The sequence below is a fragment of the Daphnia magna genome, linkage group LG7 (assembly GCF_020631705.1).
Source record: "Daphnia magna isolate NIES linkage group LG7, ASM2063170v1.1, whole genome shotgun sequence".
Taxonomy (NCBI): domain Eukaryota; kingdom Metazoa; phylum Arthropoda; class Branchiopoda; order Diplostraca; family Daphniidae; genus Daphnia; species Daphnia magna.
In genome coordinates, this window is record NC_059188.1 from 2,138,853 (window position 1) to 2,162,499 (window position 23,647).

A 23,647-nucleotide genomic window follows, 5' to 3' on the forward strand; every position below is an offset into this window, starting at 1 on the left:
GGTACGGACGTTTTTCCCAGTTTGTCAACCTACAATTCAAGAAGATTTATCTGAAAATTATTTCTAATTATGTTTGAAATCCAAATCGATACGATTTAATTTACTTTTCGAGCAACCCTTTTTTTAATGGACTTGAAACCTATTCAAACTGGACTTGCCCAAGTTCGATACGCAACGCCATCTTATACATTAAGGCATACACTAAATGTATCTTATATCAAAATGAAAGAAAAATGTCAGAGGGAATGTTCGTTTTGCTTACATTCTCGCTAATCTTTGTATCTACCGCACTGGTCGTACAAATTGGTATAATTCTTTGGCGTAAATCTCATCCACGCTCATTTGATGTCGCAACGTTCTGTGCTCTCTGCCTGATTCCATCGATTACCGCCTTCATACTTTCTTTTTGGTGGTTTCTCATTTTGTGGGGTATCTTCTTTTCCATTTCAATTATGGCTTATCTCAAAGCTCGATTCGAAAAACCTTTACTTCCATCCACGCCAGGCCTGATTTTCCGCTGGTTTTATTTTGTGCATTATTGCAGCTTTGTGTTTTCGTTTTGCGGATCCCTAGCTTACACCCTTGGTCTCTACGTTGGCAGCAACTACTGGCTCATAGATCTGAGCGCCCGTGTTTTGCTCTACGGACTTTACTTTGGTCTTGTTGGCCGCGATTTTGCAATGCACATAACTGACAATTTATTTGTTCGCCCAACGTATCCCACTGAACGCTCCCTTCTACCCTACCATAATGCCGATCTATTTTGCTGCTCGCTTTGTGGATACTACATGAGTAAGGAAACCAAATGCAGTCTAAGTTGCCAACATGCCTTCCATGAGAACTGTGTCAGAGGCTGGTACATGATCGGGAAAAAATCTACCTGCCCGGTTTGTTGGGAGAAAGTCGATTATCAACTTCATGATCGCAATCCGTGGGAAACACCAGATGCCATTCTGAAAGCTTACCATGACTTCATCCGTTGGCTTGTCATTTATCTGCCAATTCTAATCACCGTTTTCTCCATCATCTACGTTCTACTTTAGAGAGACCTGGTTATTCTGCTAACAACGGTCAAGGTACAATAATAAACACATCAAACGAGATAAATAAACCAAAAAGCGTAATCAAACATTTGTGATTTTTTCTTTCAAAATACTAATATACATTATACAGTCATGCTTGCAAGTTTCTTTAGCAGGCAAATGGGTCTATATCCTTTCATTTTGTTTGGACGGAAGGGATACTATGGTGCCTACCATACCCTCGTTTTCTTTCCATTCTTCTCTTCCTCTACGTTTCAGTTAATTTTCCTACATTTAATGTTGCACCTTTTTCGCGGGTTGCAAAGAAAGAAAAATAGGAATAGCATAAAGGGGTACGGTAGGCACCAAAGTATCCCCTCCATCAAAAAGAAATAGAAGGATATAGACCGATTAGTCTGCTAAAGAAACTTCCAAGCATGACTGTATGTTTCAGTAAAGAACAGTTGCTTTTTCTGGTGTAGATAGAAAAAATTTGAGAATGAAATTAAAACACGAATGCTGGAATATTCAACTCATTTTTCATAATGTAAATTTAAAAGCATAATATATATTTTTTTTTAAACGTGGCACTCACTAGGTTCAACTCTGTAAACAAACTCAAGAGTAAGTCTAAAGTTAAAAGGGAAATACGTGGCTTTCTGTGTCTTGTTGGCGAATAGACTGGCAGGTGACTGAACGCGGTGACTTCTTGAATGATCTGATCTTACCAAAGCCCACATTTTAAAACGTAGGCTAAGTCGCTTTTTCACTTAATCACTTAAAATGGATTCCTGATAGTGCCTGGTTAGCTGACTGCAAAGTTGAATGTCTCACGCATGCATTTCCTTCCTCCTTCGTTTTAGCTAACCAATTTTATTTAGTTTGAAAAGAAGCATCTGAATGAAATGTGCGATTAGAATAAGGCAAAATAGAAATAAAATAAACAATTTAACTAAAAAACTAAGATCCAGCAACACATGATGGGAAGTGTATGTTGAAAACCGATTGACAGGCGTAGTTTTGCGGACTGCTGTGTTGATTCTATGCTAACGCAACACCGCCTAGAAGAAAAACAGCATACTGATTAAGATTAGGCAAAAACCAAACCAAAAACTTAAGATAAATTTACTGTCAGATTTGGTGACATGTATTTCATTCAAAAGTCATTAGAGATTCTTTCATCATTTTGTTTACTAATTTAAAGATTTTGAAAGTTAACTGAACTCACCGTCTGCTTCCCGATAATCAAGATCAATAGAGCAGTAAAACATCCTGCGTTGCGCGTTTTCCACAAATGCGAAAATCTCATTTGTGTCCAAGTTGGTCTGCTGCGGCTGCAGCGTCTTATGGAGAAACCATCTTCTTCACGTTAAAAATTAAGTTTTTATAACTATAATTTAGATTTCCCCCTTTTCTTCCTAGCAGTGGGTACCCTATTCATCTTTTCATTTCCCAATATTTTTTTCTAGCTCCAGTTCTATCTACTTTATTTTTATTTTATTTTTGTTTGTAAGTTGCTCGTCTCTTTTAGCCGAAGAATTTCGTTTGCTGCCAGAAATTCGTCTGCTACAAGGGGATGAACAACAAACCATTCACAAACAATAGCTAAATAAAAATAAACCAGATAGAAATAGGGCTAGAAAAAAAATTGGGAAATGAAAAAATGAATAGGTACCCTCTGCTAGGAAGAAAAGGGGGAAAATCTTAATTATATTTATGAAAACTTATTTTTTAACATGAAGAAGTTGGTTTCTCCATAAGACGCTGCAGCCGCAGCAGACCAACTTGGACACAAATGAGATTTTCGCATTTGTGGAGAACGTGCAACGTAGGATGTTTTACTGCTCTATTACGACCAGGAAAACGCGGTATATCCATTTGTTATTCAGGCATTACGTTGCATGATGAAAACAAGCTATTAAAACCAAATGGTAACGTTCTGTCTAGACGTTATCACAGGCAACATTTTCATTGGCCTTGTCCAAGAAGCCGAAATTAACCAGGGCTAGCAAGTTAGACTAACCTAACATTTAGAGTATTTGTGGTATTTGTATCGAGAAAGAGTAATTAATTTATATTAAATTTTTGGTATCTTATTCAAAAAGGAAAAACAACTCTTAAGTAAAAGCTGGAAGGGAAATGGGAATACACATTTTAATGGCATTTAAAAAATATATTATTTTCTTTTTTATAAATAAATTATTATTTTTTAAATAAAAAGAAAAAAAAAAGGAAAATAAAAAGTTTTAAAAAACTGATTCCCCGGGGACGGATCTCAGCCTAGCTAGACAGACCAACGTTGTGGTAGAAGCGTAAGCCTGTGCAAGACTCTTGTGGCTCTACGCAGTACCCGAACGAACACACCCCGGGTTGTGGAGGACCTTTTCTTTATTAATTACCCATCACATATGGATACACACAACTAGCACGGCTCTGTTTTTTCCTTCGCTTTTTTCAGCCAGCCCGTACCTAAATCCAAATAAAATCAATTATTTTTAAATTTTAATTTGCGACCTTGTGCTCGGAAAACCAACCCTTGCGGGATCTTGTTGCCGTACGAGCCAAAATCTATAACCCGAAGGTAAGTGATAATTTATTTCTGAAGTGAAATTTTAAGTATTAGGTTGTTCCGACCTTTCGGTGCATGTGTCTCTGTTTTCAGAGCGTAATTGTAGGAAAATCTAGTTTTTAGTAGCAGTTTACTCACTGTTGATGGGACTAGATTTCACTCATCTTCCATCTATCATCCCGATCACACGCATATTTCATCGTTTTCAAAAAACTTCTGGTTGCTTTTTTTTAAAGATCTTATTGCTTTTGATCATGGATTTGTCGACGTCTGATGAGGACATGCCGCATTTAATTTATGAAGGGCGAATTTTAATAGAATCGCGAGACACGTTTGGCTCGCCAATCTTGATTGATCGTTTAGATTTGAATTGTTATTCGCAGGGGGCTAGGGGTACCCCAAGGGGCTCCCTAACCTGTAGAAGTCATAACGTCCTCCGAGGCGTCCATTGCTGCCGTTTAGAGGGTGAGTGTGGTGTGGCCCCCGGACGTGAGCATAATCATCGGGAGCCGGTTGCCGCTGAGGTGAGGTACCTGAGGGTACGATATTTGGCCCGAGTTTTTTGTGTTGAGGGGCATTCAACGACTGGTCTTACGGCCTATCTTGGTGAGCTAATGGCGAGCTAATTGGTATTTACCATTTACCGTGGACCCCACGGGAGGTCATGCTGAGTATGAAAGACATGGCGGCTACTTGTGCACGCACGGGGCGGATTTGGCCGCATACCATCCTATGGGCCGACCGTGAGTCAACAGAGCGCACCCTCCACTACGAGCGACTTCGAACTGCTCAGGGCAGAAGGGATGCCCGTATACCTATACGAAACCAAAGGGAGCAATATGGTGATGGTGTTCAGGCACCCAAGCCAGTTGCTGGGTTTGACCCTGAGATTCTCGTTTTAGAGGGTGCGGTGCCAGTTATTCAGGGCCAAGAGTTGGTTGGTTTAATTGGCGGGTTTCATGGTCCTCAACACAAGCCCCAGACTTGAATAATGCAGGGTTGCTGGAGTTAGATGCCCCAGTTCCCAATTTGGATGGTTTTTGTTGGGTTCGGTTAGGTTAGGTTTTAAAAACGAAAATGATCCTTTGTATACCAACTGCTTTTGGGTGAAATCAGTTATTCAGAGGCATTTCACCCGTTCTCACAGGTCTAAGTCCTCATTCATCCTTCATCAGTCATCCCATCCACACGTACTCGTCATCGCTCTTACTCTTGCCCGAAAAACAATAGGCAATGGATCCTTCAGATGTGGATAAGCCAAATCTTATCAAAGATGGTAAGACTTTTATACAGGAACGCGATACTTTTGGTTCTACCATCTGGGTGGATCGTGACGATCTGAATTGTTATAAGATGAGCGCATGGGGGGCTCCTCGTGGGTCCCTGACGTGCCATAGCTACAATGTTCTTAGAACCCATAATTGCCGCCATGTGCGTGGTCAATGTCAAGCGACGCCTTGGGTGGGTGTTCATAACCATCGAGACCCCGAACCCCGCGAAATACGATATTTAAAAGCACAATACCATGCCCGTGTTTTCCTTGCCAGGACTGGATCCATGGTTGGACTTACAGCCAAGTTGACCGAATTGGTTATAAAATACCATCTGCGATGGCCTGCCGATATTCTTTATGATAGCATGAAGGACCTGGCGGCCACTTGCGTTAAAACAGAGTCGCCATGACTACGGCACTGAAGCCCTTCGTCAACTCCATGATGACTCTACCTATCAGCTACTTACCCGTGAACAAGCGGAAGAAAAAATGTTTTCACTTGAAAAAATTAAAACTAAGCTAATTCAACATCTCTCCCATGACGGCTGCATCAACTCGAGTGAAGCAGGGCACCTTCTTCGAGAAAAAAAAGATACCATGCATCTATTTTTTACCTAAAGTGCACAAACCGAAGAGACCCGACACCGATACCTTCGCGGGTCGCCCCATCATGGCTTCAATCGGGTCAATTTTCAAATGGCTCGATATATATCTAGCAATTTTGACAGCCCCTCTGTTACCCAAAATTCCCTTTTCCCTTATGGATACGGCAGGATTGTTCAACGAAATCAGCAAATTATCAAATCTGCCTAGTCAGGCGTTTTTGTTTTCGGCTGATGTCGAAAGTCTCTACCCGTCGATACACTGGGAAGAAGGTTTAAGGGCCAGTAAAATTTTTTATGAGGAAAATTTTAATTTCTTGAGTGATTGGTGTGAAAAAACCACCTTTTACCACCTCCAAAACCTTTTCTCTTTGTAAAAATTTTACAAAGAATTCTCGAAAACAATTTTTTCCACTTCCGGAATGCTTCATGGTATCATCAACTCAAAGGCACGGCCATGGGTTGTAGCATGTCGGTCTTTTTTGCCAACTGCACCATGTACCAGCGCACGATCTGCATACTGCCACCTTTATCACCACCCAATCTTCTTTATCTGGGGAGATATATTGAAGACCTCATCGGCGTGTGGATCGGCCCTCCAGACCTCATCACCGCCATTTTTGCTCCGGTAACGGATGATGACATTCGCCTCACGTATGTCCTTGGAGGTAAAACCATTGAAGCCCTGGATCTCACCTTATCATTGGAGCCAAATGGGATCATCTCTACTAAATTATACAAAAAACCATTGGAAGGAACCAAATTTATCCACTGGAAGTCCCATCATACCTTGGCGACGAACAAATCGATTCCCTATGCTCAACTGCTCCGCCTCAAAAGAAATTGTACTTTCCAAAATGATTTTTTGCATGAAGCAAAAATTCTTTTAGATCGGTTTCGCTATCGCGGATACCCTCTAAGGATCTTACAAAAGGACATGGAAAAAGCAAATAAAAAAACTAGGGAGTCGCTGTTGATGACTTCACCTCTCACGGAAGCCCGAAAAAAAGACACGAGACAAAAAAACCGCTGAATATGAAAAAAATCTTCTCTCCGCTAATATCCCATGTATTATAGCACACTTGCTAATTAGCAGTTCATCTCTGCAAACTTACGCACAAATCCAAACGAAATCATTCCCAAGTCAACTTTCTTGTTGTTTCACCAAAAGACCAACAACCACAGATGCCAACATCTTCATTAGGGAAGTATCCAAAAATGAGTAGCTCGGCGTTAAAATCTCTTTCTAACTGATGAGCCTTGAAAAATTTGAAAAGAAATTAATAACTAGTATCAAATATCAAATATTCTTAAAAATACGTACAAGAAATAGAAGGCGCATAAGTCGAGATTTATTGGTAGATAACTTCGAAGAATGTACATCTTTCCCGTAATTTTTAATCTTATAATTAATAAATCCCCTTTTAATTAGTTTTTGGTTTCATTTCCCTCTTTTATTGGATCTTAATTGCGTAGTAAGATCGTTTATAGCATTCGAATCCATTTTGCATTCTGCAGAAGCGTGCTGCGTGTACTAGCTGTTGCTAGGATACCACACAAGCTGCCGGTTATTGACGTCTTATCGTATAGACGATAAGTACCGTTCTTCATAGGGTAAAAAGTGACGCCACAGCTATTGAATAGCCTACGTATGGTTTAGTCGTGCACGACCAGCCTGCGTAAGTTAGATCTAAGTACAGACACCCGAACGTTTGCTGCGAAAGGCGACACGTTTTATTTGTGTCAACGAATAACTTGGGAATGATCACGTGCCGAAATTCGAAGGTCCTCATTGGTTGTTCAATGCAACTCAAGCCACCTCACCCCACCCACCCCACCTCGTGGCGCGATTCGAAAACGGTCGTTGTCATTTTGTACTCAGTCTGTCTAGTAGACTCTAGTCAGAGTCATAGTGAATTAGCGATAGCATAGAAATTAGGGCTCGGCCCCGGTTCTCGAAAACCCGGGTTTCCCGTGGATCGTCGCCAAAAATAGTCGCCCATGGGAGATCCGGGTAGCCTATTTGCCAAAATGGGTAGGCTGGGCGGATTTGATGGTTAAACCGGGTATACCCACCGCAATCTTGGAAAATGGCAGCTTGCAAGGCGCCAAATTAAATTAAAAGGGAAATAAGCAAAAAAAGTGTTTGTGGCAAATTCAAAGCGCGTGACTTGATTTCAGGTAAATACCCGGGTAATCGGGTAGGAAATCAGAGCTAACCGGGTAATGGAAACGGTTTTCGAAATTGTGTTACCCTCATGAAAATCGGGTAGGTAGTGGGCACAAACTCTCAAGAACCGTTACCCACCGGATCCAATTTTTTTTCCGAGAAGACCTACCCAGAGTCATAGAACCCCCTGACTCTGGACCTACCCATTCGTCCAAATACCTACCAATTGGACACGGGGCCGAGCCCTAATAGAAATAGAACCAGAGTTATAGAGGGGATGGTTCGTTCACTGCATCGACTTTAGCCATAAGGCTTGGTCATCAAAATTCTCCTTAACGTGGTGATGGCACCTAGTGGATTTTAACTAAACTACATGTCAACCCTAGGCTAGCTTGTACCAATGTATTTAAAAAGGAGTTTAAACGTAAGATATTCTTTAAATTTTGCAACGGTTTTGATTCATACATTTCCCATTCCAAGCTAAAGTTACATTCATAAGCTAAATTCTAGCTACCCAAGCCTTTCTTTTAGCGTTTTTCCTTAACTACTATGCTGCCCTCTGCTAAAAACTGAAAAAAAATGCTTAAAAAACCCTCGAAAATTTACGACCAAGCCTTATGGCCAAAGTCGTCGCAATGAACGAACATGCCTCTATGACTCTGATTCTGATAGAACCAATTGTCGAATTGTGGACTTGTGGTTGTGGCCGACGCAAGGCAACGCTGTCATTTTCAAACTCATGTTTTGACCAACAATATATGGCGGACTGCCTCAGCTGTTTAAATTAACCGTTAAATCTCTTAGATTTCTAGTGTAAAATTCATGTCTTCTCCCATTTCTGACATGTAAGATTGATTTGAGATAATTTGTTAGTATTTCAATTAACGCTTTTGTTCGTTTTTTATCTAGACCTCTGTTATTGTTTTTCATTTACGACGTGGAAAAATCAATATCCGAATCGGACGACCCATTGGAATCCATTCTCTATTTTCACCCCAATAGCGAGCCAGGTAATATTGAGAGAAGAATCAGTGTTGTGGGACAGATCGTAGGGACAGCATTGTGTGTTAAGCAACTTCTTTCTGTACCTAAGCTTATAACCCTAGAAAGGGGAAAGTTTGCATTAAGTTGGAGTGGGAGGTTTATACTGGTACGTCCTGACCCTTTCTCTTTTCATACAGTTCAGGGTAAAAAAGATAATTTTATATGTTTTCCTATAATTGCAGGTTGTCGGATCTCCTCAATCAGTTTCTACTCACATTATCCATAATCAAAGGGACTTCATTCACCGGTTGTTAGGTGGGAAATTTGGAGAATTATCTGAATTTTTTGAGGCATCCAAAGCAGGTACTTATGAAGGATTCAGAGTGCAAATTCAGCATTTTTGTGATTCACAACTGGCAACAATAAGTAAAAAGTGGGCTGAATTAGCTAGTCAGCCAACTTTGTAACTAATCCTAAAATGAAAAAGCCACCGTATTTGTCTAGTAAGAAGTGGAACAAAAAGTTTAAAAAAAATGTTAAAAAATTCCAAAACTTCTCAGATCCATCAAGCAGACAAAAACTCAACAAAAGCTTACTTACTATACAAACAGATTCAGTGTCACAAACTGGGTTGTTAAAAAAATGGGTCCTTATAATAGGTATTTGTACCTTTGTGAAAGACGTAATTGCAAATATGTTCGTGAAGTTAACCAATAAAGTTACAGAGTTAATCAACCGCGGATCCCTGGGGGGAACTGCTACCGTAGATTTAGAAACAAGAATCGAAAATCTAGAAGAAACACTTAAAGAATACGCGAAAAAAATACAGGTCCTTGAGCTAGAAGTTGCTAAACATTCAGAGAGGCTCGCAAAAGTTGGTAGTCAACAACATATTGCGACCAATGTTGAACTTGTATCAGGCCCGCACATTCAAACGTCAGTCCCTCCTACTGCTCCAAGTCTTTTTCCTTCTGTTCCTCCTCCCCCACCTCCACCCCTCCACCTCCCCTTCCTCCACCTCCCCTTCCTCCATTGGGAACAATGAGTGTTCAAAACCAACTTAGTGCAAAAAAACCAGCAACCCTGACGAAGAAAACCCAACTACAATTGATGAGACCTGCCATAAGCCTTGAAGACATAATTAATGTCAAACTGAAAAGGACTCCATGTGCCCAAAGGACCGACAAAGTAAGCATAATAACATCTTTGCTGGTCTAAATAAATTACTGCCTTTGACCCTACTACTGAAACTTCTTTTTTTATTTTTAGTTGTCGAGAATACTGACGCCGTCAAATAATTTACCTCGAATATCACTTGAAGCTCTCCGCTCGGTGAAATTGAAGAAAACATCTTTATTGAAAGAAACTAGTCCAGTAAAGTCAAAATCACCTAAGGGGTAATTTAGTACAAAAACTTTTTTTATGGAGTATGATTCGATGAATTGTCCTAGGAAAATACGTCATGCTCTTCGGCGTCTTCCCGTCACCACCAGCCCTGGCGGAACACCTAAATATGAGCGAATATGTCAGGAAGATGACATGACCCCGGTCATGTCCCGCGTTCTACTTAAACGTTTCAATGCCTTCCAAATGAGTCCAGACGAAGAGAACAAAGAAAACGATATACAGTTTCTGTAGTTTACTTCATTTTTCTTATTTCATCAATCCAAGAAACGCCAGTCTGGAAGAAAATCTACTGGTCTTATGCGTTATTGTGTACGCGTCATTCTTCTTTTCTTTTTATGCTTGTTATTTCGACTACATGTTGCTATTTTGAATTTCAACATCAATAATATTTTTGAAAATTTACATTTTATCTCATTATGTATGAGAAATAAAATCTACTATTTATCTTTCAAGATATAAAATATTTGTTTTATTTTCCAACACTTTTGCTACTGCTCCCGATGTTGCCGTTCCGTGTAAAATTTGAGAAAACACATTTTCTTTGCAGTGACTTTTCATGTTTTCTAAGAAACTGGATTGAAATGTAATTATTCAAATTAATAAATGTTTGAAAAGTTTATGTGGATGGGACAGGTCATCTTTTTTTTTAAATCTTTTATAACTTTTTATTAAGTTCAGTGGTTTGGAATTCGGACAGCTCAAAACTTAAAGAGTTAGACCGAACGCTGCCGGAAAATAGTTTTTGTAACATTTCATGAAGCCGTCTCTACATTTCGTACAATCGGAATTCTATTAATTTTTCGTTTCTATGCTTTTTTCCTAGGAAACCAAATGCTGCAACAGTTTTTACACTTTTCATTAAGAATTTTCTCAGAAAAGAATGGACGGCTTCTCCTGATTGGTTATAAGGCTACAGGGCTACAACAGCAACATTCGGTCGCCATGTTGACAAAAATTTTTCGACGAGATTTACGTTGTGTGTTGTCTACGTCGAGAAAATTCGCAACTCTATCGCAGCGCTCCAAGTTAATTTCGCAGTTGCATTGAGGCATTGCCAGTGATTCCCAATAGCTGTGTTTGAATCTTTATCAATCAAAACTACCATTCATTTTCTGCCGAGTGAACGTGATCCTTCAACGACTCAGATATTCGGTGGTTGAAAGCAGTCAAAACACTGAGCGACTCCCAAACGCAGCTGAAGTTGATCGAGGAATTAAATGCCGGTTCTGCAAGGAAACATGAAAGCATTGAACTTCTGAACATTGCGTCATTTTCATAATTTAGGGTGAGTTACACAGCCCAGAAAAATTCATCACTCTCTAGCAACCAAATAGTGGCCTAATTTACCATTCCCATCAAAGGACAATAATAAATAATAAATGAGCCCATATTACTATTTCTATAAGTTTTCTCTGGTAAAAATTCTGAGCTAAATTTACATGATTATGGCCTTTAAAATTCAATTATGTTAATTTAAGCTTGTTCTGCAGAGAGAATTGCAGTTTCACAAGCAACTCAATACATGCCATGGCACTGGTAAACGGTGATGAAAGTAATTCTAAATATGGTGCTGTTGCCGATTGTGGCATTGCAAGATTCCACAGTGCAGCTGTTCCTATTAAACAGCCACCAGTGAACGGAAAAACTTTTAACAGCAATGGTTCCTCTTCAAGTGTATCAAGTTTCAGGTAGTGAATTATTGTGGCACACCTTGTCTCTACACTTTGGTTGGAAAGCCTTTTCATCAAAACTAAAACTTTGAATTAAAGGTTAAGTGTGGGTAGTGGCAGCAGCGGAGACACAGATATCCAGTACATCAAACCCTCAGAACTGTTCCCCAAAAAATTGGCTTGGGTTGAAGGAGGTTCTGCCCATAGTACTCCACCATTCCCTCTGTTACCAGGGGAAGATATAGTTTATGAAGTATGATTGTGTTTGCCATTGAAATAACATCATTTACTGAATAAACATTATGCATCTAGGGTCGTGCTGTGGAAGGGACCTTGTACATTTCCAGTTACCGGCTGTATCTGTCTAAAACCGTTTCCACAGAAGCTTTTGCCATTCCTCCTGCCTTGTGTCCTCAGAGCAACGTGAAGGATATAAATGTCCCCCTGGGCTTAATTGAATCCTTTGAATGTAAAGACATTTTCTACATTAACTTGTACTGCAAAGACGCTCGATCGTTTAGGTACGTGGAGGCTAATACTTAAATTACAGAACTTTAAAACTTATTTTGATATTGAAGATTGATTTTTGTCAACGGCGAATGTTGCCAAGATTGGTTAAAACGACTGGCACAAAGCTTGAATCTCCCCCGCAAGCCTGAAGAAGTCTTTTCGCTAGCGTTCTACGCGTGGACTCGTGATGACGAGGAAAACCATTCAGCGAAGCCGCTGATAAACCAAACTTTCCCATGGTGGCGTAAGCTGTCTAATTACGATCACCCGTTGACAGGAGAAAAATTATTCCGATTTGAGGTAATGATGAACGAGAATGAATTTATCAGGGTCTCCAGTAGTTACCGTCAGTAGGATAACAACAATCGCACGTGTATTCTGTTTGTTAGGTGCAACGCCAAGGCTATGACGAAACCGTAACCTGGCGAATCAGCTCGGCCAACATCGACTTCAAGCTGAGTCCATCTTATCCAACGCATTTGCTTGTACCAACTTCCATTTCAGATGATATGCTAGAAGGTGATTTGTTAACATTCTTTGCATAGAGTGAGAACTAGTTAGCAGGAAAAAAGCAAGAATTTTCGAATTTTCTTTACCCCAACAAAACATTTTAGTTTTGTGCTAATTTTCCTCTAATGTTCTTTTAAGCTGTGGCAGCGTTCCGAAGCGCCCGCCGTCTACCGGCCGTAGTCTGGCGGCACAAGCGAAATGGGGCCGTTCTCGGCCGCTGCTCTCAGCCAGAAGTCGGATGGCTTGGTTGGCGATCGCAGGAGGATGAAACCCTACTTCTCTCCATACTCAATTCATGTTTTTATGACAGCGCCAACAATCCTCTAAGATCACGTCATCCAACACCGAACAAAGAAGTCAATCCGGCAAATGAAGAATGGAACAGCGAAGGGTCACTTTCAATCTCAAATGGTAGTTCGACCAACGTCGAGTGTGGCTCTCTGAAGGATCTGAGCGAAGATTCTTCGTGTTTCACTCAAGTCAACAAAAAGGTGTGTCATGGCAACCGTTACCTCAGCGTGGGTTCTAAAATTGTTCATATTTCACTTCAATTTGATGCTGTTCAACTTTCAGAAAATGCTTATAGTGGATGCACGCAGTTATGCAACTGCCGTCGCCAACCGGGCACGGGGTGGAGGCTGCGAGTTCCCTCAATATTACCCACAGTGCGACATAGAATTTATGAATCTTGCCAACATTCATGCGGTGCGCAAGAGCTTCCTACTTCTTCGTGCACTTTGTCAATCAGCCAATGGCAATTCGGCTACCGCAGATCAATCTAAGTACTAAAATAATGGTTCTTGGCTAAATGAAATTGTTCCTAACCAAATAGTTTGATTCCAGTTGGTTCACACAATTAGATTCAACTCGATGGCTTCATCATATGGCAAATTTGCTGCGGGCCTCGTGGTACACAGCCGTGAATTTGGAGGAACATGGTCGACCTGTGCTCGTTCATTGCAGTGATGGCTGGGATCGGACACCCCAGATTGTTTCATTGGCTCAGATCATGATCGACCCTTTCTATCGGACCATTAAGGTTTGAACGTTTTTTTTTTTTTTTTTCGAATTAAAATAAACTTATTTTGAATTGTAGGGTTTCCAAATTCTTGTTCAGCGAGAGTGGATAGAGTTCGGTCACAAGTTTGCTGACCGATGTGGGCTTCTGGGAGGCTGCGAAGATACCAATGAGCGTTGCCCCGTCTTTTTGCAGTTTCTCGACTGTGTCCACCAGCTGATGAGCCAATTTCCTACAGCCTTTCAGTTTAACCACGCTTACTTGGTCAAAACGGTTCAGCATGTTTACTCGAATCTTTTCGGAACTTTTCTACTCAACACCGTCCAGGAGCGCACATCCCATCGGATCGCAGAACGTAGTCATAGCCTTTGGAGCTTTTTGCTTCAAAAGAGCAACGAATATGCTAACCACTTGTACGAGTTCACAGAAGAGGTAAATTATCTTGATTGTTTTGTACTTGGAAAACTATTCTTGGCAAAAGCTCGAGCAATTAACTTGATTTTGTTCCCGTTTACTTAGCCATTGTGGCCATCCTATCAAGTTCGTGATCTTTACTTCTGGTCAGCTGTTTACACCGCCGACTTAGGTAGTAATATACCAAATGGTTGTCAGGTTGACGATTTTCGTGGAAATTCCCCTACTGTTAATCTGAATACCAGGTAAAGTGTTTGCAATTTTTTTTACCCTTTTTGAACCACGCCTTATTTTAAATGCATTGTTTAGCAGTAGCAGTCCCTGTAGCAGTGGGTATGCCACCCCGCAGCAAACAGCCTTGACAGATAGCATGGTCGATAATTTAGCATGGAAAAATCTAAACATCAAAGGCCCAGTACGGAACACAATGGAGGATTCCACTGACACCCTTGTTGACGATGGGCATAAAGTATTTAGCTGGAAAATACCTTTAACAGAGTACAAAACTAAAATTATGAAATTTGTCTTCTCTCTCTCCCGTTTTTTAGCCAATTGCATCGCTAGATCAAGCAGATGGGGATATGGAAGCTGGGGAATGTTTTCCGCTGCTGGAACCCGAGCCTGTAAAAGAATCGTCCAATAGGAAACATCAGGATACACGCAATTTAATGAACCGTTTTCATTCGAAGGAACAAATATCTCCCATAGGAGAACCGTTTTCCTTGCCGCATGTTCTAGCCAGTGAAGGCGATGGAGAAGAATCGGACATTGATGGTCAAAATCGTTATCATAGTGATTGTCCAACATGCCAGCAAAATTTGGATCTCCTCAATCGCGGTAAGATGCAAAGTAAAGCTGATCAGGCAACTAAACGTAATGATGGAGAACAAAAATCAACGCCGGAAACGACTACACGGCCTCGTGAGTTAACTGCTACGTGCCTTAGCTTTGATTTGGATGGCCTACTTCCATCTGTTGACCGTCAACAAGTTCGCTTAGGACAGATCCTAGCTGCAAAAGATGTAAGTAATTTTGTTATATTATTGTTTGCCATCGGTTCTATATTTTTACCAAGCTTTTTTTCCCCATTTTAATAGGCAGAGCTAGAAGCCCTTCGCCGTGATTTACATCAGACCCGAGTAGCGCTTTGTCGTCAGGTCTGTCATACTTGCCAATCAAGTAGAAAGACTAGTTCAAAGTCCAATTCGGTAAATCTTTAACCGTATAGCCAATTGGTGGCGTATAAAGTCATTGTTGATTTTTTAATAAAGGAAGTTCGTATGTGAACAATTTAGGAAGGTTTGACTGATATGTCTTGTCACGAAGGATCGCCTGGTAGAAATGAAAGTTCTGATGGTTCGTTCGGCGGGTTGAAAAGTTCGCCATCATCGTGGGAAAATGTTGACGAAAAAGAAATAGGAGATAAGGTATTCAGTTTTTTAGCCCATCGGTTTTAAAGCTGTAACATCTTTCCCGTTATGGGAAAGGGCGACAGCAGCAATCGAAAATCAAGTCACTTCCAACCGAAGGTTACCGATATGTTTCCAGGCTCCAGTTGGTCCACCGATCCTGTGGGTGCCAGACCATCTTGCTCCCTCATGTATGAAATGTAGTACCCCATTCTGGATGGCTAGAAGGAGACATCATTGCAGGTTTGCCCTTTAACTTAACATTCCATGAGGTTTCCCATTGATACCAGACTATCTCGTACCCATATCTATTTAGGAATTGCGGTAAAGTCTTCTGTTCGGAATGTGCAGATCGTGACCTACCTCTTCCGCATCAGAATTTATTCCAGCCCGTCCGAGTGTGTAACGTGTGCTACGATTCACTTAGCGGGGAAAATGAAGACGGAGAAATCTGTTCGAGACCGCCCCAAGAACAACAAGATTTTTCAGCACCGAAATCACATTTAATGGGAAGAGCCTTCAGCCTTACCAGCTTAGCCACCGGTTCCTGTGCCTGCCATTGTTGTCAACTTAAACGGCCCACCAAGTTCAAAGCTGTAACAGCTGGATCTACCTAAAAGGTTTCAAATCAAACTTCCTTTTAGGAAGGTCGCAACATAACTCCAACTAAAAATAGTCATAAAGAAGCAAAATTGTTGAATTAAATTGGCTCGACTTGGTTTGTCACGTGCGCAGAATTTTGCTCAAAATCTGGCCAGTTCATAGTTTCCCATTGGGACAGTTAAGTTGGCTAGAGAGCCGTAAAGGACCAGTTTAGGCGAGACAGAAGGATATGTACGTGTCAAACCGACAGCATAAGTGGCTATGCTATATATTCTTCTCGAGACCAGTTGTAGACTAAAAATTCGCGATCCATTCGGAACTTTCCATGAGTAACTAGTACGTTCATTCTTTCGTTTGACGTCACAATTGTTACTAAACTTTTTTTAAAGTAGCAAATTATGTGTTTGCATTCGGTGTTGAATCAATTCCTAGTCTTGAATTCGTCGATTTTTATAAATTGTATTCGGTAAATGACCAGGTCGTGACTGAGTTGTGTAAAAGAGAGCGTTGAATGAAGCACATTACCGGCGTAAGGTAACCTGGAACAGTTAACGTGTTACGACGTCCTGCTGTTGTGATATGTGGTGAGCCGATTCGTATGGGGGGGGGGGGAAGGGATCGTAGAAAGAAGGGAGGTGACTATATTGTTTAAATATGAAACTGTTAGGGTTCACCTTCAGACGACATCTAAATGTGAATTATGAAAATAAGGATCGGTCTTCATTAGATAGCATTATATTTCCCACATTCTTTCTTTATATACTATTAACTACCTTACTGACTAAAATTCATAAGAAATGCTCTACTCTCTTTCAAAGAAAGCATAATGGCTAAGAGTTTTCTAATTCATTCAGAATGTAGCAAATTTATAAGTCCAGGAATGGTGATTTTGCTGTTTTCTAAATGGTGTAAGACATGTTATCATATAATCTGAATAAACGTTTATGGGTTCTTCTGCCATGAAGTACCACAGCTAATCAACGAGATGCAGCGGAAATTGTCCGTTTCACATTAGTATGGTCGGTGAAATGGATCAAACTGTGTTATCATAATAGGCGTATTGTGTTCATTCACCTACCTTAAGAAGCGAACTTTCTTTTGAATTAAAGACATCTTTTATTTATCCGGTTGTCTAAATTTGGTACAAAATAAAAGTTAAATCTATACGCTTTTTACGCTTTTTTTTTTATTTTCTTTATCTATGCAAGAACTAACAACTGAAATTTCTGATCTGTTAATTCGTTTACTTGCTCGTACAAGTTAGGAATCAATAATAATAATATTTGTAATTAATTACGTAATTCGTAATTATCGTGAATTCGTGATTTTTAAAATAAAAATAAATAAATAAGAAAAGAATGCGACCACATTATGAACGATGTGGCACCATAGCATAGGCAGACGCTACATGTTTTTATTGTTATAATGTTGTCAAGACTTGCTGGGTTTGTGTAGGGTGGGACAGTTTATAATTTTTGAAAAATTCTAATGTGTACCACGTGAAAAAAATAAGAAATTTTTGAAAATGGAGTTATCCAACGTTAACCCGAAATTTCTGGAAGAAGTAAAATATTTTTCAACAGGCACCTTAAGTGAAACGGTAGGAGTATTTTGAATGAGTTTACCGTTAAGTTTAAACTCTTTGACATCCGAACCCCAGATTTTATTACGATTGATTTAACAGGTTCAATCGTTGCTAAACAATGGAGGTTCAAAGTCATTCAAATATGCAAGTGATATGATTACCCATTGTATAGTTGGAGAAAATGCTGACAACAGTGCGATTGAAGAAGTTAGAGACATTTTTGAGAAACCAGTGGTTCTATCAAATTGGGTTCCATTATCAATCCATACATCAAAACTTTTACCGTAAAAAATATAGTATAATGCTCCAGTATTGAAACACCTGATTTATACATTGATAATGTGATTCCAGGGTTCTCCCTTTTGATCCAAAAATCCCTGGCATTTTCAAAGGAGTGATTGCCTCAGTGTCTCAAGTATCAACTGTTGATGTAAAAAAGCTATGGGTCTTATTAGAAATTCATGGTGGGAAATTAAAACCTTCATTGGATTCAACTTGTACACATCTAATTTCTACAAAAGCATTTGGTGTAAGTATAGAATACTGAGAAAAAATCTAACTTTGCATCTTTTAATGATTTTTTTCATTATTTTGTTAAGACAAAGTTCAATGAAGCCATAAAACATGAATCAATAACAATTGTTACACCTGACTGGGTCATACAATGCATCTTGGAGAAGTCCTTAGTTGGTAAAGAAGGCTACCATCCATCCCTATTAGTAGATCCAAAAGAAAAGTCTCCACTCCGCCCACCAGTTGAAACTATGAGGCTCACGAAATTGTCCTTGGAAAAGAAAGAAGAAGTGAAGCCCCGTGTAGAAGAAACGAAGCCAATTGAAGTAAAAACCGTAGAGTCAAAGAGTCTCTCTGACACACCAACATTAGCGCAGCAGCTGATACAACCCGAAGTGATTAGCCATACTACAACGACCATGACTGCACCCCCATCAACAAAGAACATGCGAGTTGCTTCCAATCTTCCACCCCATTTAGAGCAGCAACTTCAGCAACATTCAATGATGAGGAACACGGCCCCGAGACAGCAACAGCAAGGAATGGGTGCCCATTCGGGCGTCCGGATGGTGCGTTCGGGAAGTGGAACGACATGGAGAGGAGCTAGCCAGCAACAGCAAGCAGTCCTCCAGCGATCTGCTTCGAATCCTACATCAGGAGTGGATCCAAGGTCTCAGCAGCAGACAATCCAAGGAGCACGAATGGCATCGGCTGTGCATCAAATACGAGGACAAGCAAACCAAGTGGCTCAGCCTGGCGTAGGTAGCCATTCACAACCTGGACATCATCAAACCGCACAACAACAGCTACCTGGTATGGTAAGGCAAGTAAGGCTCGTCAACCCGAATGCTCAACCACTACAGCAGCCTATGCAGTCACTTAACCCGGAGCAGCTTCGGCCAGCAGAACATACTTCACAACAGCGTGGCCAAGCGACAAATCCAAGCTCTTATCAGCAACCACATCAACGTCTTCCCATACCTCAGTCACCACAATTGGTTAAAATGGTAATAGCTCAGCCCCAAGTTGATGGGAAACTTCCAAATCATCCCCAGCAATCACCTGTGGCATCACCTCTTATCAATCAGCAACAGCCGCAGTTTTCGAACATTTATTCTCAAAATGGACAGCAGGCACAACAAACGGGTCAACAACCTGTTTCCGATCAGCTGATTCCCCAACAGCATAATTTCCAGCAGGTCACGGAAGATAATTCAAACGTTGTCACAAATAACGCCAATCCTCACTTGAGACAGCAGCAGCAACAACAGACAGCCGATTTTTCTCCGAGTCAAGTCCACAATAATACCTTTGCTCAGCAGCATCAAAGAGGAAATCCCCGAATGCCAGTTGCCGTCAATATTCAAGGAGTCCAAGTGTCACAGCAACAACAGGTAATTGTAAACATTTGAGAGATTCATCTATGGTTGAAGTAGAAATAATGGCAATTATTTATGAGAATAATTTTTACAAAATTTTTTATTCATTATTAATCAGACCATTGTCCGGACGCAAGGAATCCAACGGCAGCAACTGGCCGCTCCTCAACAACCGGATTATAGCACACAAATGATAGCTACAGGTGTAGGCACTGTAACTGCTGGAGGTGGGAGCCAAACGCAAGGAATGGTTAACAACCAACAAATGGGAGTTATAACCGGCAATCAGCAACAACAACATCTAGTTCACAGCTCGGGCGTTAGACCAAATGTGAGGCCTACCTTAGCTGGCCAGGTAGTAGTTGCAGGCCGCCCGCCACCGAATGCAGCTGCCTCCCCTATGGTACAGCAACAACAACAACCTCACCCTCAGCAAGTTCGGCCACTGACGGCCTATCAGCAGCAAATGCTTCAAATGCACATTCAAAGTAAAAAACAAATAAATTATATACCTTGGTTTATAGCATTATTCATTCTTTGATATTAGATATGAATCCCCAAGCTCGGCAGCAGTTGCAACAGTTGACTCCTCAAATGAGGTATGCAGTCCTCCAAAGAATTTTGCAGCAGCAAGAGCAGCAGCAGAATATGAATCATTCGCAAGCACAGCTGCCAAACCCGATTCCGCATATGCAAGGTCAACAGCCAAATCAAGCTTCGCAATTGCAAAGTCAACAACCAAATCAAACGATACAAATGCAAGGCCAACCAGCCGGACAAATAACTTCCAATCAGGGACAGCGAATAATGTTACCCCAGCAGCAGCAAGGCAATTGGCAAACGGAACAACAGCAAAACCAACTTGTATCTCCACAGCAAAACGTCCGACCTTATGGCCCGACTCAAGGCATAGTTAACCAATCAAATCAGGGACAAGGTGGGTAATGGTTAAAAAACCATTGTTGGTCATAATAGGTTATTATCCAAACTTTGAAATGTAACTTGGGCTGTAAAGTGAGTGATTGAAATGCAAAATTGTAATGAGCATAAATCTTATTTGAATTTTAGGAGGTAAACCAACACAGGTTATTGGCGTGAATCAACAGCCACTTGACCAACAGTCAGTATCTCCCCAGATACACCAGTTGCAGCCACCATTAAATCAAGTTCAACAGCAGAACCCTTTAAGCTCTGTTCCTATTCAACAGCCAAATGCAATACAGCTTAACCAATTGCAGCAGCAACAACTGCAACAACAACTTCAGCAACAACAACTTCAGCAACAACAACTGCAGCAACAGCAACTTCAACAGCAACAACTTCAGCAACAGCAACAGGTTCAACAACAGCAAAATCAACAACAAAACCAAGAGCAACCAAGCAATTCCGTCAATCCAAAAACTAAAACAGCCTTAGCTAACCTTCTTAGCACTAGGCTTCAAACAGCACCTGGCACACCTCAGCAACCCGGAACACCTCAGCTTTCTGTAAATCCACAGCAGGTTCCACATCAAGCAATTGCTGCTCAACAGCCCATTATACTACAGCAAGCTGTAGCATCCCAGCAAAATCCCGCGCTTTCTCAAGCGGTTATGAACCAACAGCAGCAACAGCATCTTTTGCAACAGCGAAGAAGCCTTCAAAACATTACCAATGGCGTTAATGGAACTACGAATACCCAATTGGCTGCTGGTGTTTCTATGGTTCAAGCAACTAATCAGCCCCAACAACAGCTACAGCCCAAGTCCAGCATGGGAGGTGAGACTTACGTCCACTGTTAGTCAATTACGAAAGTTACAGACATGTTATATTTACATATATATCTTTTTCTTAATTTTTAAAAAATTTTGTGTAGCTGTTCCATTTACGGGTGTTCGAATGCCTGGACCGGGAACAGGTGCTGTGATTCCTGGACAACCAGTTATTCGCCGAGAGTTTCCTGTTCAGCAGCAACAACAACAGCAACTTCACAGTCACGAGCCCGGCGTCAAATTGCCCGAACATCTCTGTTTACTTGGATGCATTGTACTGATTGTCGATTACCAGCGAAGTGTCCCATCTGCTGAACTGTTACAGTGGACGAAACTGATGTCATCTAGAGGAGCCGAAATCGAAACCATGTACAGCCCTCGCATTACCCATCTGCTTTGTGAGACAAGTCGTTCAGCCGTGGCTCAACAAGCCCTTCGTGATGGAAAGCGGTTGGTGACAGCTTTTTGGCTCAATGATGTGATTCTCAAGCAACACATGTTTCCACCTTCACAAGTATTGCACTTTCCAACACCTTTCGGAGACGCAGAGCGCCCTTGTCGCAATATGCTTGCAAGCTTGTCAGGATTCGAAGGTGATGATCGGCTACGCGTTCGATTCATGTGCGAAGCGTTGGGTCTGAAGTATACTGGCCACTTTTGCAGCCAACACGACGTCCTGATTTGTCGTAAAGCGGAAGGCCCCAAATTTCAAAAGGCTCGTGAATGGCGTAAACCAGTGGTGACAACAACTTGGTTAGCCCAAGTCTATTTTGGATTCCTTAATGCCATCCACCAAATTCATCATCCGAAATACCAGCAGTTTAATTTACCTGCTTACCAACAGGATCCCTTGAAGTTTGAATTACATATGGCAGGCAATTTTCTAGCAGCCTGGCGTATTCCTGTGAAAATAACTCCCGAGTCGCTTGACAAGTTTAACAAGTTGCCAGCACAGCTCCGTCTTAAACGACATTCCACCACGCATTCGGTTGCTAGCAATGACGGTTCGATTAAGATTTTGTTCATCATAAGAAAGTAATTCATGGAAATTTATGGGCCCTTAGGTGATAGTCCGTCGAGAAAGAAATTGAAGATCGAAGAAGAAGACAAAGACAAACATGAGCGAAGTAGCAGTAATGTCGATGCAATTTTAGAAGATGTAATCAAAGGAGGATTTGAAGATAAGGGTACTTTTTTCTTACCTTACAGAAAATAAACAGAGTGTTATTCTTTTTTATCTTTCAGGAAAAAATAGAGTCATAATAAGATTCTCTGGATTTGACTCATCGGAACTATCAAAAGCAGCCTTGAAGCTTGGGGCGGGCGTGGCCCATAATAACCGAGAAGCGACCCATTTAGTCATGCCCACATTCATGCGAACTCCTAAGCTACTATGCTGTCTTCCAACTGTTAAATTTATATTGTCGCCTCGTTGGATTCAGGAGAGTGCCCAGCAAGGTAAGCTGTTGGATGAACAACCGTACTTGCTCAAAGATACAGAGCTGGAACGCAAAATGGACATTGATCTACCGAAGCTACTCTCGCTACCTCAGCGAGATCAGCTCTTCAAAGGCAAAATGTTTTACATTACACCCAGCGTTGTGCCAAGTCGTTCGGTTTTGCGCGATGTCATTGAAAACAGCGGTGGTAAAGTGGTAGCCCAGCCCAAGTCCATGAAAGTGATTTCAGAGCTTATGAATAAGGATGAAAACTCATACATCGTCATTTCCTGTACAACCGACTTTCACCTTCTCAACGATGTCATGAAGAGTAAAATTGGTAGGTCCATTATGTCATATTTTATTTCCCATTAATTCATGTTTTTCTATTACTATTTGCAGGAATCTATAGCAGTGAATTTATCCTAAGCGCGGTACTTAAACAGGCAATAATTGGTGCACCGTATCGGATTGAGCCTTGAAAGAAATTCAATTCGACATAGATAGCTTATGTCCCTGGACCCCTGCAATATATGTCTTTGGTTCGGTGTATACTGACATTGGAAAAAAAAGTACATACAAAAATACCACCATTTGTTTTATGGTGGTGCAGTGGTGACCTGTTCAAGTTAGCAAAATTGCAATATAATACTTTGTATAACGATGTACTTTGTATAAATGCTTCCTTCACCCAGCACACTGAAACAGTTGCAGATCCCATGGACGTTGTGTGATTTCGTGTCCTGCATATTTCTAGGAATTGAACCTCTGACATTTAGCATGCTAGGTATCGATCACGCTCGCTACATCGTGATCAAA

At 41.0% G+C, this 23,647-nt stretch overlaps 5 protein-coding genes and 1 long non-coding RNA gene across 18 annotated transcripts; 5 read left to right on the forward strand and 1 right to left on the reverse strand.

Annotated features, from left to right (window-relative positions):
* Window position 1: 1 nt before the first annotated feature.
* On the forward strand, window positions 2-1,164 carry LOC116926683 (RING finger protein 121-like). Its single transcript, XM_032933615.2, has one exon. It carries the CDS (start codon window positions 234-236, stop codon window positions 1,041-1,043), a length of 810 nt encoding a protein of 269 aa, XP_032789506.2. The 5' UTR covers window positions 2-233; the 3' UTR covers window positions 1,044-1,164.
* Window positions 1,165-1,542: 378 nt separating this feature from the next.
* LOC123474428 lies at window positions 1,543-2,283 on the reverse strand. 3 transcript variants are annotated; one of them, XR_006649276.1, is made up of 2 exons: window positions 2,251-2,283; window positions 1,543-2,083 (listed from the first exon to the last, which is right to left on the reverse strand). It is a non-coding gene; the product is annotated as an uncharacterized LOC123474428 (long non-coding RNA). The 3 variants fall into 3 exon arrangements; XR_006649278.1 differs by having other exon boundaries at window positions 1,543-2,102; window positions 2,251-2,278; XR_006649277.1 differs by having other exon boundaries at window positions 2,152-2,263.
* Window positions 2,284-7,755: 5,472 nt separating this feature from the next.
* On the forward strand, window positions 7,756-9,585 carry LOC116926689 (Hermansky-Pudlak syndrome 4 protein-like). 3 transcript variants are annotated; one of them, XM_032933629.2, is made up of 4 exons: window positions 7,756-8,481; window positions 8,546-8,646; window positions 8,730-8,786; window positions 8,863-8,974. In XM_032933629.2, the coding sequence occupies exons 1-4, from the start codon at window positions 8,459-8,461 to the stop codon at window positions 8,904-8,906; spliced, it is 225 nt and encodes a 74-aa protein (XP_032789520.2). In that variant the 5' UTR covers window positions 7,756-8,458; the 3' UTR covers window positions 8,907-8,974. The 3 variants fall into 3 exon arrangements, with proteins under 3 accessions (XP_032789520.2, XP_045032556.1, XP_032789519.1); XM_045176621.1 differs by adding an exon at window positions 9,450-9,585 and having other exon boundaries at window positions 7,990-8,481; window positions 8,546-8,786; window positions 8,863-8,983; XM_032933628.2 differs by having other exon boundaries at window positions 8,013-8,481; window positions 8,546-8,786; window positions 8,863-9,172.
* A 76-nt stretch (window positions 9,586-9,661) lies between these two features.
* LOC116926688 lies at window positions 9,662-10,488 on the forward strand. The gene is made up of 3 exons (XM_032933626.2): window positions 9,662-9,808; window positions 9,890-10,017; window positions 10,072-10,488. Exons 1-3 carry the CDS (start codon window positions 9,662-9,664, stop codon window positions 10,256-10,258), a joined length of 462 nt encoding a protein of 153 aa, XP_032789517.2. The 3' UTR covers window positions 10,259-10,488.
* Window positions 10,489-10,732: 244 nt separating this feature from the next.
* LOC116926686 (myotubularin-related protein 3) lies at window positions 10,733-17,138 on the forward strand. Of its 8 annotated transcripts, XM_032933619.2 has the most exons (18): window positions 10,735-11,312; window positions 11,518-11,715; window positions 11,797-11,950; window positions 12,010-12,218; window positions 12,276-12,507; window positions 12,597-12,726; window positions 12,856-13,208; window positions 13,291-13,499; window positions 13,561-13,756; window positions 13,814-14,167; window positions 14,255-14,394; window positions 14,459-14,618; window positions 14,698-14,772; window positions 14,839-15,171; window positions 15,247-15,357; window positions 15,445-15,576; window positions 15,698-15,801; window positions 15,875-17,138. In XM_032933619.2, exons 2-18 carry the CDS (start codon window positions 11,555-11,557, stop codon window positions 16,173-16,175), a joined length of 3,354 nt encoding a protein of 1,117 aa, XP_032789510.1. In that variant the 5' UTR covers window positions 10,735-11,312; window positions 11,518-11,554; the 3' UTR covers window positions 16,176-17,138. The 8 variants fall into 8 exon arrangements, with proteins under 8 accessions (XP_032789511.1, XP_032789512.1, XP_032789513.1 ...); XM_032933620.2 differs by having other exon boundaries at window positions 10,733-11,312; window positions 14,698-15,171; window positions 15,637-15,801; window positions 15,875-16,028; XM_032933621.2 differs by having other exon boundaries at window positions 10,733-11,312; window positions 14,698-15,171; window positions 15,645-15,801; window positions 15,875-16,028.
* Window positions 17,139-17,568: 430 nt separating this feature from the next.
* On the forward strand, window positions 17,569-23,492 carry LOC116926685 (PAX-interacting protein 1). Of its 2 annotated transcripts, XM_045176619.1 has the most exons (12): window positions 17,569-17,761; window positions 17,846-18,030; window positions 18,098-18,275; window positions 18,346-19,077; window positions 19,246-19,653; window positions 19,757-20,126; window positions 20,186-20,575; window positions 20,707-21,396; window positions 21,494-22,393; window positions 22,454-22,576; window positions 22,635-23,168; window positions 23,231-23,492. In XM_045176619.1, the coding sequence occupies exons 1-12, from the start codon at window positions 17,687-17,689 to the stop codon at window positions 23,308-23,310; spliced, it is 4,665 nt and encodes a 1,554-aa protein (XP_045032554.1). In that variant the 5' UTR covers window positions 17,569-17,686; the 3' UTR covers window positions 23,311-23,492. The 2 variants fall into 2 exon arrangements, with proteins under 2 accessions (XP_045032554.1, XP_045032552.1); XM_045176617.1 differs by having other exon boundaries at window positions 18,346-19,653.
* The last annotated feature ends 155 nt before the right edge of the window (window positions 23,493-23,647 follow it).

Excerpts from the sequence above, each read along its gene's own strand:
- LOC116926685 (XM_045176617.1), top strand. The coding sequence starts at position 17,687 with ATGGAGTTATCCAACGTTAACCCGAAATTTCTGGAAGAAGTAAAATAT. Across the intron at positions 22,577-22,634 it reads AGGAGGATTTGAAGATAAGG|GAAAAAATAGAGTCATAATA; the intron begins GTACTTTTTTCT and ends TTTATCTTTCAG. Across the intron at positions 23,169-23,230 it reads TGTCATGAAGAGTAAAATTG|GAATCTATAGCAGTGAATTT; the intron begins GTAGGTCCATTA and ends TACTATTTGCAG.
- LOC116926683 (XM_032933615.2), top strand. The coding sequence starts at position 234 with ATGTCAGAGGGAATGTTCGTTTTGCTTACATTCTCGCTAATCTTTGTA.
- LOC116926686 (XM_032933617.2), top strand. The coding sequence starts at position 11,555 with ATGGCACTGGTAAACGGTGATGAAAGTAATTCTAAATATGGTGCTGTT. Across the intron at positions 11,716-11,796 it reads TCAAGTGTATCAAGTTTCAG|GTTAAGTGTGGGTAGTGGCA; the intron begins GTAGTGAATTAT and ends TTTGAATTAAAG. Across the intron at positions 15,172-15,246 it reads AGATCCTAGCTGCAAAAGAT|GCAGAGCTAGAAGCCCTTCG; the intron begins GTAAGTAATTTT and ends CCATTTTAATAG.
- LOC116926689 (XM_032933628.2), top strand. The coding sequence starts at position 8,459 with ATGTCTTCTCCCATTTCTGACAT. Across the intron at positions 8,482-8,545 it reads TCTTCTCCCATTTCTGACAT|ACCTCTGTTATTGTTTTTCA; the intron begins GTAAGATTGATT and ends TTTTTTATCTAG. Across the intron at positions 8,787-8,862 it reads GGAGTGGGAGGTTTATACTG|GTTGTCGGATCTCCTCAATC; the intron begins GTACGTCCTGAC and ends CTATAATTGCAG.
- LOC116926688 (XM_032933626.2), top strand. The coding sequence starts at position 9,662 with ATGAGTGTTCAAAACCAACTTAGTGCAAAAAAACCAGCAACCCTGACG. Across the intron at positions 9,809-9,889 it reads GTGCCCAAAGGACCGACAAA|TTGTCGAGAATACTGACGCC; the intron begins GTAAGCATAATA and ends TTTTATTTTTAG. Across the intron at positions 10,018-10,071 it reads AAGTCAAAATCACCTAAGGG|GAAAATACGTCATGCTCTTC; the intron begins GTAATTTAGTAC and ends GAATTGTCCTAG.